This window comes from Apodemus sylvaticus, chromosome 2, assembly GCF_947179515.1.
Source record: "Apodemus sylvaticus chromosome 2, mApoSyl1.1, whole genome shotgun sequence".
Classification (NCBI taxonomy): Eukaryota; Metazoa; Chordata; class Mammalia; order Rodentia; family Muridae; genus Apodemus; species Apodemus sylvaticus.
Window position 1 is genome coordinate 19382015 of NC_067473.1, and position 15065 is coordinate 19397079.

The 15065-nt window shown below is 35.5% G+C and overlaps 2 protein-coding genes across 3 annotated transcripts in view; one reads left to right on the top strand and one right to left on the bottom strand.

The window, feature by feature from the left end:
- Positions 1–5884, bottom strand: part of LOC127678299 (ATP-dependent translocase ABCB1) — a 146192-nt gene extending 140308 nt beyond the window's left edge. Inside the window, exon 1 of the mRNA XM_052173146.1 lies at positions 5782–5884. The gene's annotated coding sequence lies outside the window, so the exon portion shown is untranslated. The remainder of the gene's footprint in view (positions 1–5781) is intronic.
- Positions 1–15065, top strand: part of Rundc3b (RUN domain containing 3B) — a 111191-nt gene that overhangs the window by 43522 nt on the left and 52604 nt on the right. For both annotated transcript variants that reach the window (XM_052173152.1, XM_052173153.1), the window contains exon 4: positions 3901–3986. In XM_052173152.1, the coding sequence (XP_052029112.1) occupies positions 3901–3986 (86 nt within the window). The remainder of the gene's footprint in view (positions 1–3900; positions 3987–15065) is intronic.

Sequence of the window (15065 nt, forward strand, 5' to 3'; positions counted from 1 at the left end):
CAGCAGACTAAATGTTTTCATTTTATTTTGTAAAAATAAGAGGTTAAAGTTCTGGAAAAACTAGGTAGGATGTTCTGTAAACACTCCAGACTTTCATTTGAGGCCAGAAAGTTTTCATACTGAGGGTAAAGACAGTTCAGAAAGATCAACAAAAATTTAAAAAGGCCTAAAAGTGTTGCTCTTTTACATGCCTCCAAGGGGAAAAAAATTAACTGTGGAGAGAGGAAGCATCCTGGTGCTGAGAGTTATTGTTAACAATATCCGTTATTCAATCAAATCAAGCCTATCAAGAAAGAACATCAAGCTAGGTGTGGTGGTGCATGCCTGGAATCTCAGCACTCAGGAAGCTGAAGGAAGAGGGTCCCAAGTTCAAGGCCCATTTGGGGTACATGGAAAAACTGTCAAATCTCATGGTCCCTAAAAAGAAAAGAAAAATTGACTGATAGCAAGAAAACCTACAAAAGAAATAGAACTGTGTATGAGAAATCCAATAAACTCTTAAGTAATTACAGTGGGTTAAAAATAGGAGCAAAGATGAGTATTAGGAAACTGGTATTTTAAAAGAGCTAGCCATAAATAGAAGTCTCATCATACACAAATAGCACTTATACAAACATTAACTGTTTGCAGAGCAATAATTGATCTCAATGACCTCCAAAAGGATCATGTAAGGAAGGTTCTCTAACCATGGTGGAAGTAAGCTGGGCTCAATAGTGACAAAGCAGCAAGACATTTACGGGTGGCATTTTGAAGGACCTCTAAGTATCTCTTAGGTGAAAGAGGAAATCATAATCAAAATTGAAGTGTATTTGAAAAAATGACAATGGAAATGTAATATATAAAAAAGCTTGCTTTAAGGAAAATACACTTCTGTAAGCTTTTGTGTATGTTTGAATAACATTAAGTGATTGAAATTAGTTGTGAAAGAATTCATTTAACAAGCCACCATATAAGTAGTAACTGTAAAAATAGAAAGAATAAATATCAACACTTAATTACAGTGAAGCAAATTCATTCTAGAATTGCATACTAAAAGCTGTGGTCATTTTTGATTATTGCTGAGGTTAATAGATTTCTAATACATCTCTTCAAAAGTAAAACATGTATATATATAAAATGCCAGGAATGAAGACAACAACCTGTAGAGCACAGGTCTTCAACCTGTGGCTTGAGGCTTTTATGGGGGTGGATAACCATCAGGTGTTTACATTATGATTTGTGACTGTGCCAAAATTATAGATATAAAGTATCAGTGAAATAATTTTATGCTTGAGAGTTACCACAACATGAGGAACTGTATTAAAGGGTTACAGCATTAGGAAAGTTAAGAACCACTGCTATAGACAGTAAATATTCTGGGAAGGCATTATTAGTAACATCACACTGATAAAATTGAAAAATGATGGAAGTGGGAAAAATCTTTGAAAAATAATCACCCAATCTGAAACAAATTAATAATATCTGAATATCCTAGTAATTAGGTTGAACTATACCTAAAACATACTTCTACTAGTAGATTCATTTTCTATTCGGTGGGGATTTGTAGAAAATTTAAAGATTGTTTTGTAGTCAATAGGTGACAGTCTTTTGTCAAATATATCAAGACATACATCTTTACTATGGTATCTTTTTTTCTCTTTTTAATGATGATATCTCATTCTTTGGACAAAAAAGAAGAATTTATAGATCAGTCTGTTTGATGATGAAATTTTTTTTTCTATAGTAATGGCATAATTTTTTTTGTTTCATCATGTAGTAAAGTAGGGATAATATTGTACCCCTAACTCATACAATTCTTATGAGAACTATTTTAATATACACAAAAGTCTTCGAATAGAGCCTAAAGCATAAGAATTATGTTCTTAAAACTATTGTCAATGTTCATATTTTTTTGTCTCAATAATTCACCATGGCCAAATAATAAACTGTAAATTCCTTCACACTGCTTCAGGTTTTCTATGTCGCGGTAGCCAACAATCTTCATAAGTCTTGTTTGTTTTTCTACTCTAGTAAAAGTTCTTTTATTGAAAGAAAATAAATCATTAAAATTAGCACAATTTGTTACCATAACAGAGAGTTCCACACACATGCAAGGGCAGGAAATTAAGTGCAGCCCAGCTCTGTGTGGATTGGAATTAACAAATCCGGAAGCAGGACTCTCCCCACATCTCTTATCTGGCCACAGCACAGTCTCCTGTGCCTAACTTTCTCTGGAAAGCACCCTGCTTTGCCTCTACACTCGTGACAGTGTAGCCTTTTGATTTTATAACCCACTACTAGTTGCAAACCACGTCTAGCTGATGGGCCAAACTAAATTTGTAGTGAGAATCGTAGGTCTGTGAGGCCCCTCGCAGCTTGGCTTTTCCTTCCTCTGTTTCAAACAGCCTCACTGCGTGTGGGATCCTCCAGGTCTCCTCAAAAGCAACACTGCCTGTGTACAGGGCAAGCGGGAAGTCAGTGTAGTGGAGGAGGGGCTGGCAGCTCCATCCCCTTGTTCATTTTGTTCCTGGCCGCATTGTGTTCAGCCTGGCTGTTTTGATCACACTCTGAAATCACAGCATCTGTGGACGTTCCCATGCTTTTGTCCAAGCCCGGTGGCTGAGCATAACATGTATTGATTAGGCACCTTTATTCCCACTGCCTTTGGGTTTCTGTGTTATTCAGTTGTGTGAATTTTGCTGGTGAGTTGGGAAGAACTAGGTAGAAATGAAAGAAAATGTACTTTTGTATTCTTTCTACAGATATTATTCCTTACATTCTTTCAGTCTAAATAGGCTATAAACATGGCTGGGGAGGTGGCCTGCTGAAGGAAAGTGCTCTCTTCACGGGCTTGATGACCTGAGTTCCAGGCTCTAAGCACCCACACAAAAAGGCTGGTATGATGGCTCTGGTCCATAGCTCCAAGTCGGAGGTGTGGGAAATTAGAGAAGAAACTAATAGATCCAGGCACTTGCTGTCCAGCCAATCTAGCCCAACTAACCGAAGAAGCTCCAGGTCGGATAAGAGACCTTGTCTCAAAGAAAGTCAGGGGTGGGGGATACAGAGCAGTAAGAGACAAAGATACCTGGAATTGTCTTCTGACCTCCACACATCCACAAGCAAACACACACACACACACACACACACACACACACCTATGTAGAGAATATTAAGAAGGACTAGGTAATGTCTAACACTAAAAGGTGTTGATACTTTCTAGTATTGTTTATTCACAAGTCAGAACTGCTAGTCTGTGAGTCTGTGCTGAAATACACAGACATCTGAGTTGAGGGTTTTTTTGGGGGGGGGGCAGGAGGCGGGGGGAATAAAACCAGAACCTGGATTATGCTACACAAATGCTGTATCACCAAGCTACGTCCTCAGTCCCTGGCCTCTTGTTGTTTTCTATTTTAAATCTTTGGTAGCATGTTTTAAATTTGGGGAAATGAGCTCCAAATTTAATAACTCATCACTTGGGTTTATGAATGGGTTTATGACATTGTAATTTACTATTAGTATAAAAACTTCCTCTTCAGGTATGGGTAGAATATTTTTTCAAAAAATATTGTTGAAATGAATACTAAAAGATTCTGTTTTATGTATTTTATAAGAGGACTCATTTTAACTAGCATGTTGCCTTTGAATATTAAAGTAGAATTTTATTTATTTGAATAAAATGAATTTTATTGATTCAAAATACAGAGGACATAGCTGTAATTTGATGTCATATATCTTCTGAAAGACTATATATATGTATATATATATTTTAACAATCAACATTTTCTGTTTATCTTCTTAGATGTTTTTCTGGTTATTCTTTACTTTGAGTTATTTATTCCTTATTATTATTATGCAGATATTTGACAGTATATAGAAAATATTTTTTAAGTTTCTCATTTGATTCTTTCTTGTTCCTCTTAGGGTAGAGCCTGGATCAGAGTAGCACTCATGGAAAAACATTTGTCTGAATACATCTCTACAGCTTTGAGAGACTTCAAAACAACCAGGTTTAAAAGTCCTTTCAATTTTCTAATATTTATTTTGAAAATCAGAATAAAGAGGTAGTCTGAAGTTCTCAACTTTCAGATCATCTGTTTTTCTTACTGCTCAGTTGTGTAATTTGTCACCTGACTATACATTTGACTTACTGATTGGTGTAAAGGTATACATGGTACCACCTCAAATATCTTTTCATTGACTCATTCTAAGTACCAATCAGTCAGTGATTTGAGCTTCGTTCCCCTCATTCACTTTCCTCTGACAAGTTTAAAGGAAGTTTTAAGTAATTCCTAAATTACTGAATATGAAATTCCTAAATATCTGATCTTTTCCCCTCATATAGTGCTTCCTTATTTTTCTACTTGGGAAGACTATAAGTAGATCATTTATTTCTTTCATTCATGTATAGGATTAACAACGGCTTTGTTGTCTTTCCAATGAACTCTTTGTAGATAATATTTTTCTAAGGTTACATAGATTTAAGGGATGACCTACTGTTTGCTTTGTAAAAATGAAGATTTTTATTGCTTTTTAATTGGCAAGTTGTAGAATATTTCCAGTCTCACAGAATGACTACCTTAGTGCTTCTAAATGACTTTACTTATTTAACTTCATTCTTATTTCTGAAAAGGATGGTAAAATGGCAGCTGTAAATCAGTTTTGATAAAGAAGATTAGGAATAAAGAATTCATGAATCTGGAACCTCAATTTTCATGTCCTGATGTATTGAACACTCTAGATTTTAATAAAATCTTGACATGGGTTTTGACTTTTTTTAGCCAGCTAGCTGGTACAGATATTTACAGAGAATTTTTCAACTCTGTAGATAATAAATACAACAATAAACTTTTAATTTGACAGATACAAAAATATTATTGTAATAAATTTGATCAGGAAAAGACTTTTAACCACAAAAGTGTTTTAATAAGATAAATATAATATGTATTTATTGAGATTTTTAGCAACTTGATACCCTTAGCAAATATCTAAAGATGGATAGTGAGAGGATAAACTCATAGACCTTTAAAATGAACCTGACAAAATGAAATTTTATCACCACAGAGAGACAAATTTAATTATAAGAAGAAATATTGAGGGTACAAAGACTTTGTAAATAAAACTATAGCACAGTATCAGAATCTTGTATGTCAAATAAAAAAAAACTAAATCAAAATTAAGCCTATATAATAATTATCTCTTATATAATTATATTTCATCTTTTCTAAGGAAATGTCTCTCAAGTTATTAGTCCTGTGTTTTAGTTGAATTGATTGGGTGTGATAGACATAATTTTTGAATAGATTGTTCTTGGAACAATAGTTTAAAAATTAAAGGGAAACATTTTAGCTTTGTCTTACATCTAGCCGTACCCTGGTGAAAAAGGAAGTGATTCAGTTCTAAACATAAAAGTTTCTCAAATAAAAGGTCTTGCAATACTATACAAACATATTCTATTCAAAACACAAATATGGCTTAGTGCATATTATATGCATGCATGCATATATGTATACATAAACATATTTGCCCTAACAAAGGTGCTTAAATGTTAATACAATGCCTTCATATTCACAAGAAGGAAAGTGAACACAAAGACATTTCAGAATTTTCTTCTTAGAATGTGACTAACAAGTGTAAAAACCCAGAAGGCTTTAACTACTTAATTTTGTTATTTTTACTGGAATAAATAAATAAACTCTTTAATTATAAGTATTTTGAATGTAAATCCCTGGCTAAACAAACACATTTGGAAGAGTAAATTTGTAACATATAAGAATAGTCCTGGAGAGAATAGTTGTACATTACCTTTTATCTGAATGCTTCCAGATGTAAGCGCTTAAAAAAGGAGAAATTTAATCCTTTAAGAATCTTGAGAGTAGCTGAATCAAGTGTATTTCTTCTTGTTCTGTCTGACTTCACAGACAAAGAGAAATGATAGTCTTTAAAATAGTGACAGCTTGTTTACCCCAGTTCAAGGGGAGGAGCTAAGGCAGGCAACTTTGAAGCTCTGATCTGTGAGTATCCAAGGATGGAGGAAGGGTGGAGGAAGGGTGGGGAACTGGAGTACAAATTCTTGGAGTACATAACTGCCTTCAAAGTATTAAAGAATTTCATGTGAACTTTTTGCTGAAGTGAAAAGTGTCTTGAGGAGCAACTGAAAAAAAAAAAAAAAAGAAGAAGAAGAATAAAAGCTTGGAATGTTTTGTGATTCAGGAATTTGGGTGTTAACCAGAGACAGCCAGGATTGGGAAGTGGTAGAGTACAATCTAAGATTTTTTTTTTTTTTAGGGTGCAAAATTACTTTGATAGCATTCTGGGAAAATCTCAAATGAAAAGTGAATTTAAAACTGAATTGGTTTGTTCAAAGTTTAATTTCTGTCGATCCACAGACTAAGAATTAATTAGAAATATTAAGCCAATTTTTTTTCTTTTTTCTTTTTTCTTTTTTTTATTGAAAAGGGAAGTAAAAACACATTGTGATAAAATTAAAGATTTACAATAGGCGGTTCATCTACCAGCCAGCCTGTCGTGGGGCCCATGTCCTACATAGAGAGCAGCAGAGGGAGTGAATCCTCGCAGCCATCTTTGCTGCCTGCCAGGGCAGAAAAGCATCACTAGGTACTGTATTATCCCGAGCTTAAGATATCTTGGGGTGCAAACCGCCAGGGGTCTGCCTGTGCCTAGGACCTGAGCACATAGGTAGTTCACTTGCCAGTCAGCCTGTCTTGGGGCCTGTGTCCTACTTGAGGATCAACAGAGGGAGTGACTCTCCTCTGCCATCTTCACACCATGACAGAGCAGTCAGGGAACACCTGGTTCACTGAGACAACCCAAGAATAACATTGCTTGAGGCAAGACTCAGCAGGGCTCCAAAGGCACAAAAGAGGAAGGCAGGACATCAGCAATCTGTGCCAGAGGAAACCCAGTCATCCACTGTGTAGAAATAACCTTAAAGGTCCACAGGAGGTTGAAGCACCAGCCAGTGACAATAAGACCATCTAACACCAGTGAGAACCAGATGGCCAAAGGCAAACGTTACTAACAGAAACCAAGGCATTATGGCAGCATCTGAACCCAATTCTCCAACAATAGCTAGTCCTGGATACCCCAACACACCAGAAAAACAAGAGTTGGATTTAAAATCACTGGTCAGGATGCTGTTAGAGGAACACATGAAGGACATAAATAAATCTCTTAAAGAAATTCAGGAGAAAAATGATCAAAAGCTAGAAGCCCTTACAAGGGAAACACAAAAATCACTTAAAGAAATTCAGGAGAATATGGGTCAGAAGCTAGTAGGCAATAAGGAGGAAATGCAAAAATCACTTAAAGAAGTACAGGAGAACTTTGATCAACAGGCAGAAGTTGTGAAAGAGGAAACACAAAAATTTCTCAAAGAATTAGAGGAAAACACAAACAAGCAAGTGAAGGACCTGAGCAAAAGCATCCAGGAAATGAAAACAGAAGTAGAAACAACTAAGAAATCAAAAAGGGAGACAACTTTGGAGATAGAAAACCTTGAGAAGAAATCAGGGAGCATAGATGCAAATATCAGCAACAGAATACAAGAGATTGAAGGAATCTCAGATGCCGAAGATACCTTAGAAACCATGGACTCAACAGTCAAAGAAAATGCAAAATGCAAAAAACTTGTAACCCAAAACATCCAGGAAATCCAGGACACAATGAGAAAGCCAAACCTAAGGATTATAGGCATTGATGAGAGTAAAGATTTACAAATTAAAAGGTCAGCAAATATCTTCAACAAAATTATGGAAGAAAACTTCCCTAACCTAAAGAGAGATATGCCCATGAATATACAAGAAGCCTACAGAACTCCAAACAGACTGGGCCAGAACAGAAATACTTCCCATCACATAATAATCAAAACCCCAAATGTACTAAACAAAGAAAAAATACTTAGGGCAGTAAGAGAAAAAGGGCAAGTAACATATAAAGGAAGACTTATCAGAATTATACCAGACTTCTCACCAGAAACCATGAAAGCTAGAAGATCTGGGCAGAGCTCATACGGACTCTAAGAGAACACAAATGTCATCCAAGACTACTATACCCAGCAAAATTCTCAATCACTATAGATGGAGAAACAAAGATATTCCATGACAAAACCAAATTTATAAAATATCTTTCCATAAACCCAGCCCTACAAAGGATAGTAGGAGGAAAACACCAATACAACAAGGGAAACTGTACCCTGCAAAAGGCAGGGTATTGAACTTCTTTCATCAAACCCAAAAGAAGATAACCACACAAGTATAAAATTAACATCAAAAATGACAGGAAGCAATAACTACTACTCCTTAATATCTCTTAACATCAATGGACTCAATAACCCAATAAAAAACATAGACTAATAACAGGACCCTACATTTTGCTGCATACAGGAAACACAACTCAGTGTCAAAGACAAAAACTGCCTTAGAATAAAAGGCTAGAAGACAATTTTACAAGCAAATGGTCTCAGGAAACAAGCTGGAGTTGCCATTCTAGTATCAGATAAAATTGACTTTCAACCGAATGTCATCAAAAGAGACACAGAAGGATACTTCTTGCTGGTCAAAGGAAAAATTCAACAATAAGAACTCTCAATCCTAAACATCTATGCTCTAAATGCAAGGGCGCCCTCATTCATAAAAGAAACTTTACTAAAGCTCAAAGCACACATTGCACCTAACACAATAACCGTGGGTGACTTCAACACTCCACTCTCCTCAATGGACCGATCAGGAAAATAGAAACTAAACAGGGACACTAAACAGTGAAACTAATTGAAGCTTTGGACCAATTGGATTTTATATATATATATATAAAACTTTTCATCCCAAAGCAAAAGAATATACCTTTTTCTCAGCACCTCATGGTACCTTCTCCAAAATCGATCATATAGTTGGTCACAAGACAGATCTCAACAAATAATCCCATGCCTCCTATCAGATCACTATGGAGTAAAAGTGGTCTTTAATAACAATAAAAACAACAGAAAGCCCACATTCACATGGAAACTGAACAATACTCTACTCAATGATACTTTGGTCAAGGAAGAAATAAAGAAATCAAAGATTTTTTTAGAATATAATGAAAATGAAGGCACAACATACCCAAATCTATGGGACACAATGAAAACAGTGCTAAGAGGAAAACTCATAGCTTTGAGAGCCTCCAACAAGAAATTGGAGAGAGCATACACTAGAAGCTTAACGGAACAACTGAAAGCCCTGTTACAAAAAGAAGCCCTGTTACAAAAAATTCACCCAGGAGGAGTAGAAGACAGGATATCATCAAACTCAGGGCTGAAATCAATCAAGTAGAAACTAAGAGAACCATACAAAGAATCAACAAAACCAGGAGCTGGTTCTTTGAGAAAATCAACAAGATGATAAACCCTTAGACAGACTAACCAAAGGGCGCAGAGAAAGTATCCAAAGTAACAAAATTAGAAATGAAAAGGGAGATATAACAACTGAAACTGAGGAAATTCAAAAAAATCATCAGATCCTACTACAAAAGCCTGTACTCAACACTGTAGAATCTGGAGGAAATGGACAATTTCTTAGACAGATACCAAATACCAAAATTAAATCAGGATAAAATAGATCATCTAAATAGACCCATAACCCCTAAAGAAATAGAAGGGGTCATAGAAAGCCTCCCGACCAAAAAAAGCACAGGACCAGATGGTTTTAGTGCACAATTCTATCAGACCTTCAAAGAAGACTTAACACCAATACTCTTCAAACTATTCTACCAAATAGAAACAGAAGGAACACTACCCAACTCCTCCTATGAAGCCATAATTATGCTGGTATCAAAACCACACTAAGAGAATTTCAGGCCAATTTCCCTTATGAATATCGATGCAAAAATACTCAATAAAATTCTTGCCCACCGAATCCAAGAACACATCAAAACGATCATCCACCATGATCAAGTAGGCTTTATCCCAGGGATGTAGGGTTGGTTCAATATACAGAAATCCATCAATGCTATCCACTATATAAACAAACTCAAAGAGAAAAAACACATGATCATTTCATTAGATGCTGAAAAAGCCTGTACTCAACACTGAAGAATCTGGAGGAAATGGACAATTTCTTAGACAGATACCAAATACCAAAATTAAATCAGGATACAATTCAGCATCCTTTCATGCTAAAAGTCTTGGAAAGTACAGGAATTCAAGGCCATATCTAAACATAGTAAAAGCAATATACAGCAAATTGGTAGCCAACATCAAACAAAATGGAGAGAAACTTGAAGCAATCCCACTAAAATCAGGGACTAGACAAGGCTGCCCCCTCTCTCCATATCTTTTCAATATAGTTCTTGAAGTCCTAGTTAGAGCAATTAGACAACATAAGGAAGTCAAAGGGATACAAATTGGAAAGGAAGAAGTCAAACTATTTGCAGATGATATGATCGTATACTTAAGTGACCCAAAAAACTCTACCAGAGAACTCCTGCAGCTGGTAAACAACTTTAGCAAAGTGACTGGTTACAAAATCAACTCAAGCAAATCAGTAACCTTTCTATACTCAATAAGCAGACTGAGAAAGAAATTAGGGAAACGACACCCTTCATTACCACAAACCATGTGGTTACCATTCAATAACCACAAACAGCATAAAGTATCTTGGGGTGACTCTAACCAAACAAGTGACAGACCTATATGACAAGAAATTCAGATCTCTGAAGAAGGAAATCTAAGAAGACCTCAGAAAATGGAAAAATCTTCCATGCTTGTGGATTGGCAGGATTAATATAGTTAAAATGGCCATCTTGCCAAAACCAATATACAGATTCAATGCAATCCCCATCAAAATCACAACTCAGTTCTTCATATACCTGGAAAGAGCAATTCTCAAATTCATCTGGAATAACAAAAAACCCAGGATAGCTAAAACTATTCTCAACAATAAAAGAACTTCTGGGGGAATCAGTATCCCAGACCTCAAACATTACTACAGAGCAATAGTGATAAAAACTGCATGGTATTGGTACAATGTCAGGCAAGCGGATCAATGGAATAGGATTGAAGACCCAGAAATGAACCCACACACCTATGGTCACTTGATCTTCAACAAAGGAGCTGAAAGCATCCAGTGGAAAAAAAGATAGCCTTTTCAACAAATGGTGCTGGTTTAGCTGGAAGTCAGCATGCAGAAGAATGCAAATTGATCCATTCTTATCTCCTTGTACTAATCTCAACTCCAAGTGGATCAAGGACCTCCACATAAAACCTGACACACTAAAACTAATAGAAAAGAAACTGGGGAAGAACCTTGAAGACATGGGCACAGGGGAAAAGCTCCTGAACAGAACACCAATAGCTTATGCTCTAACATCAAGAATTGACAAATGGGACCTCATAAAACTACAAAGTTTCTGTGAGGCAAAGGACACTGTCAAAAGGACAAAAGGTCAACCAACAGATTGGGAAAGGATCTTCACCAACCCTAAATCTGACAGAGGACTAATATCTAATATATACAAAGAACTCAAGAAGGTAGAACCCAGAGAACCAAATAACCCTATTAAAAAGTGGGGTACAGAGCTAAACAAAGAATTTTCACATGAAGAACTTTGGATGGCTGAGAAGCACCTTAAGAAATGTTCAACATCATTAATCATTAGGGAAATGCAAATCAAAACAACCCTGAGATTTCACCTCACACCAGTCAGAATGGCTAAGGTCAAAATCTCAGGAGACAGCAGGTGTTGGCGAGGATGTGGAGAAAGAAGAACACTCCTCCACTGCTGGTTGGATGCAAAATGGTGCAACCACTTTGGTAATCAGTCTGGTAGTTCCTCAGAAATCTGGGCATGACACTTCTGGAGGATCCTGCTATACCACTCCTGGGCATATACCCAGAGGATTCCCCAACATGCAATAAGGACACATGCTCCAGTATGTTCATAACAGCCCTATTTGTAGTAGCCAGAAGCTGGAAAGAACCCAGGTGTCCCTCAACGGAGGAATGGATACAAAAAATGTGGTACATTTACAAAATGGAGTACTCTTCAGCCATTAGAAACAACAAATTCATGAAATTCTTAGACAAATGGAAAGAGCTGGAGAACATCATACTAAGTGAGGTAACCCACTCAAAAGATCAATCACGGTATGCACTCACTGATAAGTGGATATTAGCCTAGAAACTTTGAATACTCAAGACATAATCCACATATTTAATGATGTCCAAGAAGAACAGAGGAGTGACCCCTGGTTTTGGAAAGACTCAGTGTAGCAGTATAGGGGAATACCAGAACAGAGAAGTGGGAAGGGGGAGCGAAGAGGGTTTATGGGACTTTTGGGGAGTGGGGAGCCAGAAAGGGGGACATCATTTGAAATGTAAATAAAGAATATATCGAATAAAAAAAGGAAAAAATAAAGATTTACATGGAAAATATTTCAGATAAACATGTTAAAATTGACAATTTTCATGGAAAATTAAAGTGTAAGGTGGTAGACATGTAAAACATTGCTTAATTAGTTGAAATATGGAATAGAAACATTTTATAATAGAATTGAAGATTTACGTGGAAAATATTTCTGATGAAATTGTAGAAAAATGTAGAACAGCATGTTAGAATTGAAGATTATCATAGAAAATTTTATATAGGTATAATGGTAGGCATAAAAGTATTCTTAAGTTGATTGAAAGTGGAATTATAAACATTTGAAACAGTATTGAAAATATTTTGGTGAACATTTTAAGTAATAAATATTGGCAATAATAGATTTGTAAAATATATAAAATTAGCTTTATGTAAACCTAATTTTAGCTGCTTCAGTATTTAATTTAAAATTATAAATTATGTTATAAAGACATATCAGTTTTTACAGTATTTTTTGTATAAAAGAGGGAATAAAGTGTAAAAAAATTGATACCAGAGTTATAAAATGTCCATCCATTTGTAGTAACATTCTTCATAATAACCCCAAAAGAAAACAACCCAAATCCCCATCACATAAAGAGACAAGATATATCCTCTCATTCACCCATATAAATGATTGGAGCAGTGCCAACATTACATATGTTGGCAACATGCAGATCCAAAGATAAACCTTGGTAACGTGCAGAGTCAAAGACGCCCTTTACAGAAGGCCAGATAGTATATAAGCTCAGTAACTGAAATGTCTTATGTATATAGGAATGGGATTAAGGTTAATGATATAAATAGACTGGGATTGGAAGAGTCCTTGACTTCCAGAGGCGTTGGAAGGAAATGATAGGTAACTGATAACAGATGTTATGCTGTCTAGGTTTTTGTCAAGTTGTAAGCCAAATAAAACTTTTCCTCTCAGTGCTGCTTTTGTCATAGTGTTCATAACAGCAGCTGAAATCAGACTAAGACAGCTACCATGATAGTTGATCTCATTGTCAGTTTCACTGGTTTTGTAATCACCTTGGCAACACACTTCTAAATGTGTCTATGAGGATGCTGTCAGAAAAATTTAACTGAGAGCATAGATACATGCTAAATGTGGGCAGCACCGTTCTATGAGCCCAGGGCTGAATAAGAAGGACAGATAGCATTACACCAGCATCCATATCTCTCTGCTTCCTGATTGTGGATGCCCTATGACCAACATCCTCACATTCCTGCTACCATGCCTTCTCCACAGCGATAGACTATATCACCAAGTCTTAAGTCCAATAAGCCTTTCTTCCCTTAAGTTACTGTCAGATACTTGGTCACAGCAAAGAAAAAAGTAAACAATACAGGTCCATTATTTCCTGTGGTAGAATATGAAACTGTTATAAAAATGGAGCTGATAATTATAGAACCAGTTAAACTATATTGTAAATGTACTTTACATGGATTAATAACCACACTATATTGTAAATGTACTTTAAGTAGGTTAGTTTGTAATCAGTACACTAATTGCTTTTAAAGTGGTAAAAGTTTATTGAAATCATGTGGATAAGAAAAATAGGGTTTCATAATTTTTGAAAACATGAAATAATATAGCTTTATATTCTAGTATTTTTTATTTAACAACTTTATTTAAAATATAATGTATAGGATCCTGTGTTGAAATATATATGCTTTGTGCAATAAGCTAAACTCTCTGTAATTGCTCTTTTCTATCTTTCTTCAAAAATCCTAAATTTTACTGTTCTCTTAACTCAATCTTTTATGATCATTTAGTTTGTCTCTATTCATGTTTTTTCCTTTTCTAGATTTTTATTCCTTCTCTTGGCTTTAAATATTGTCTATATTATTCTGAGACAACATATATACCTCCAGATAAATAGTTCAAGTATGTGTTCCCCTTCCCATAACACTGTTCACCCTTATTAAATGATTTCATGGTGTATACATAGTTAAACAAGTTGGGAGTATAAAATTCATACTCAACTTCTTTTTCATTCCCTGCACATTAGCAAGTCTTGTTGGTTCTATCTTAAATTTATTTGGAATACCTCTCTTTAACCCCTAAAACCCTTAGAGTAATCTAGACTTCCTTTATTTCCAGACTATATTTGTACCTATTAGCCTCTAAAATGTGCTTTCTGTCAGTCACCACCAAGAGCCATACACCTGCTGATCGGCCTTGAAAGTTGGATGTTTTGTCAATTTTTCCATAAAATATGTAAATGAGTGTTTACTGCCTTAGGCAGCATGATTCAGTTATATTTCTTGAAGCCTTTCTTGGTTTTACTGCGGTCTGGCTAGGAGCCCTGTAATAAGTTGTTTAACTTCTCTGGAGGATAATATGTAGTGGCTGTAGCAGCAAAATTAAAGAAAAAAACTTGAATAAAATAGTTATAATTATGACCTATGCTCAATACATATTGTTCACTATTTTTGTAAATGTCTCACAGCCTAAAAAACCTTCTGTGGTTAGACTCATGTAGATCAAGGGTTCAGATGATGCCCAAGTATACTGCTTTTTTAATGACTTCAAAATTAAGTTCTCGTCTTTCCCTCTCTCAAGAAACTGTTTACCTACTTTGTAGTATTTACCATCATCCATAATTGTCTTTTTCCTTTGTTTTTGTTTTTGTTTTTGTTTTTTTTGCCTATCAATTTACTACATAGGTTTTGCTGCAGAGAAAAGA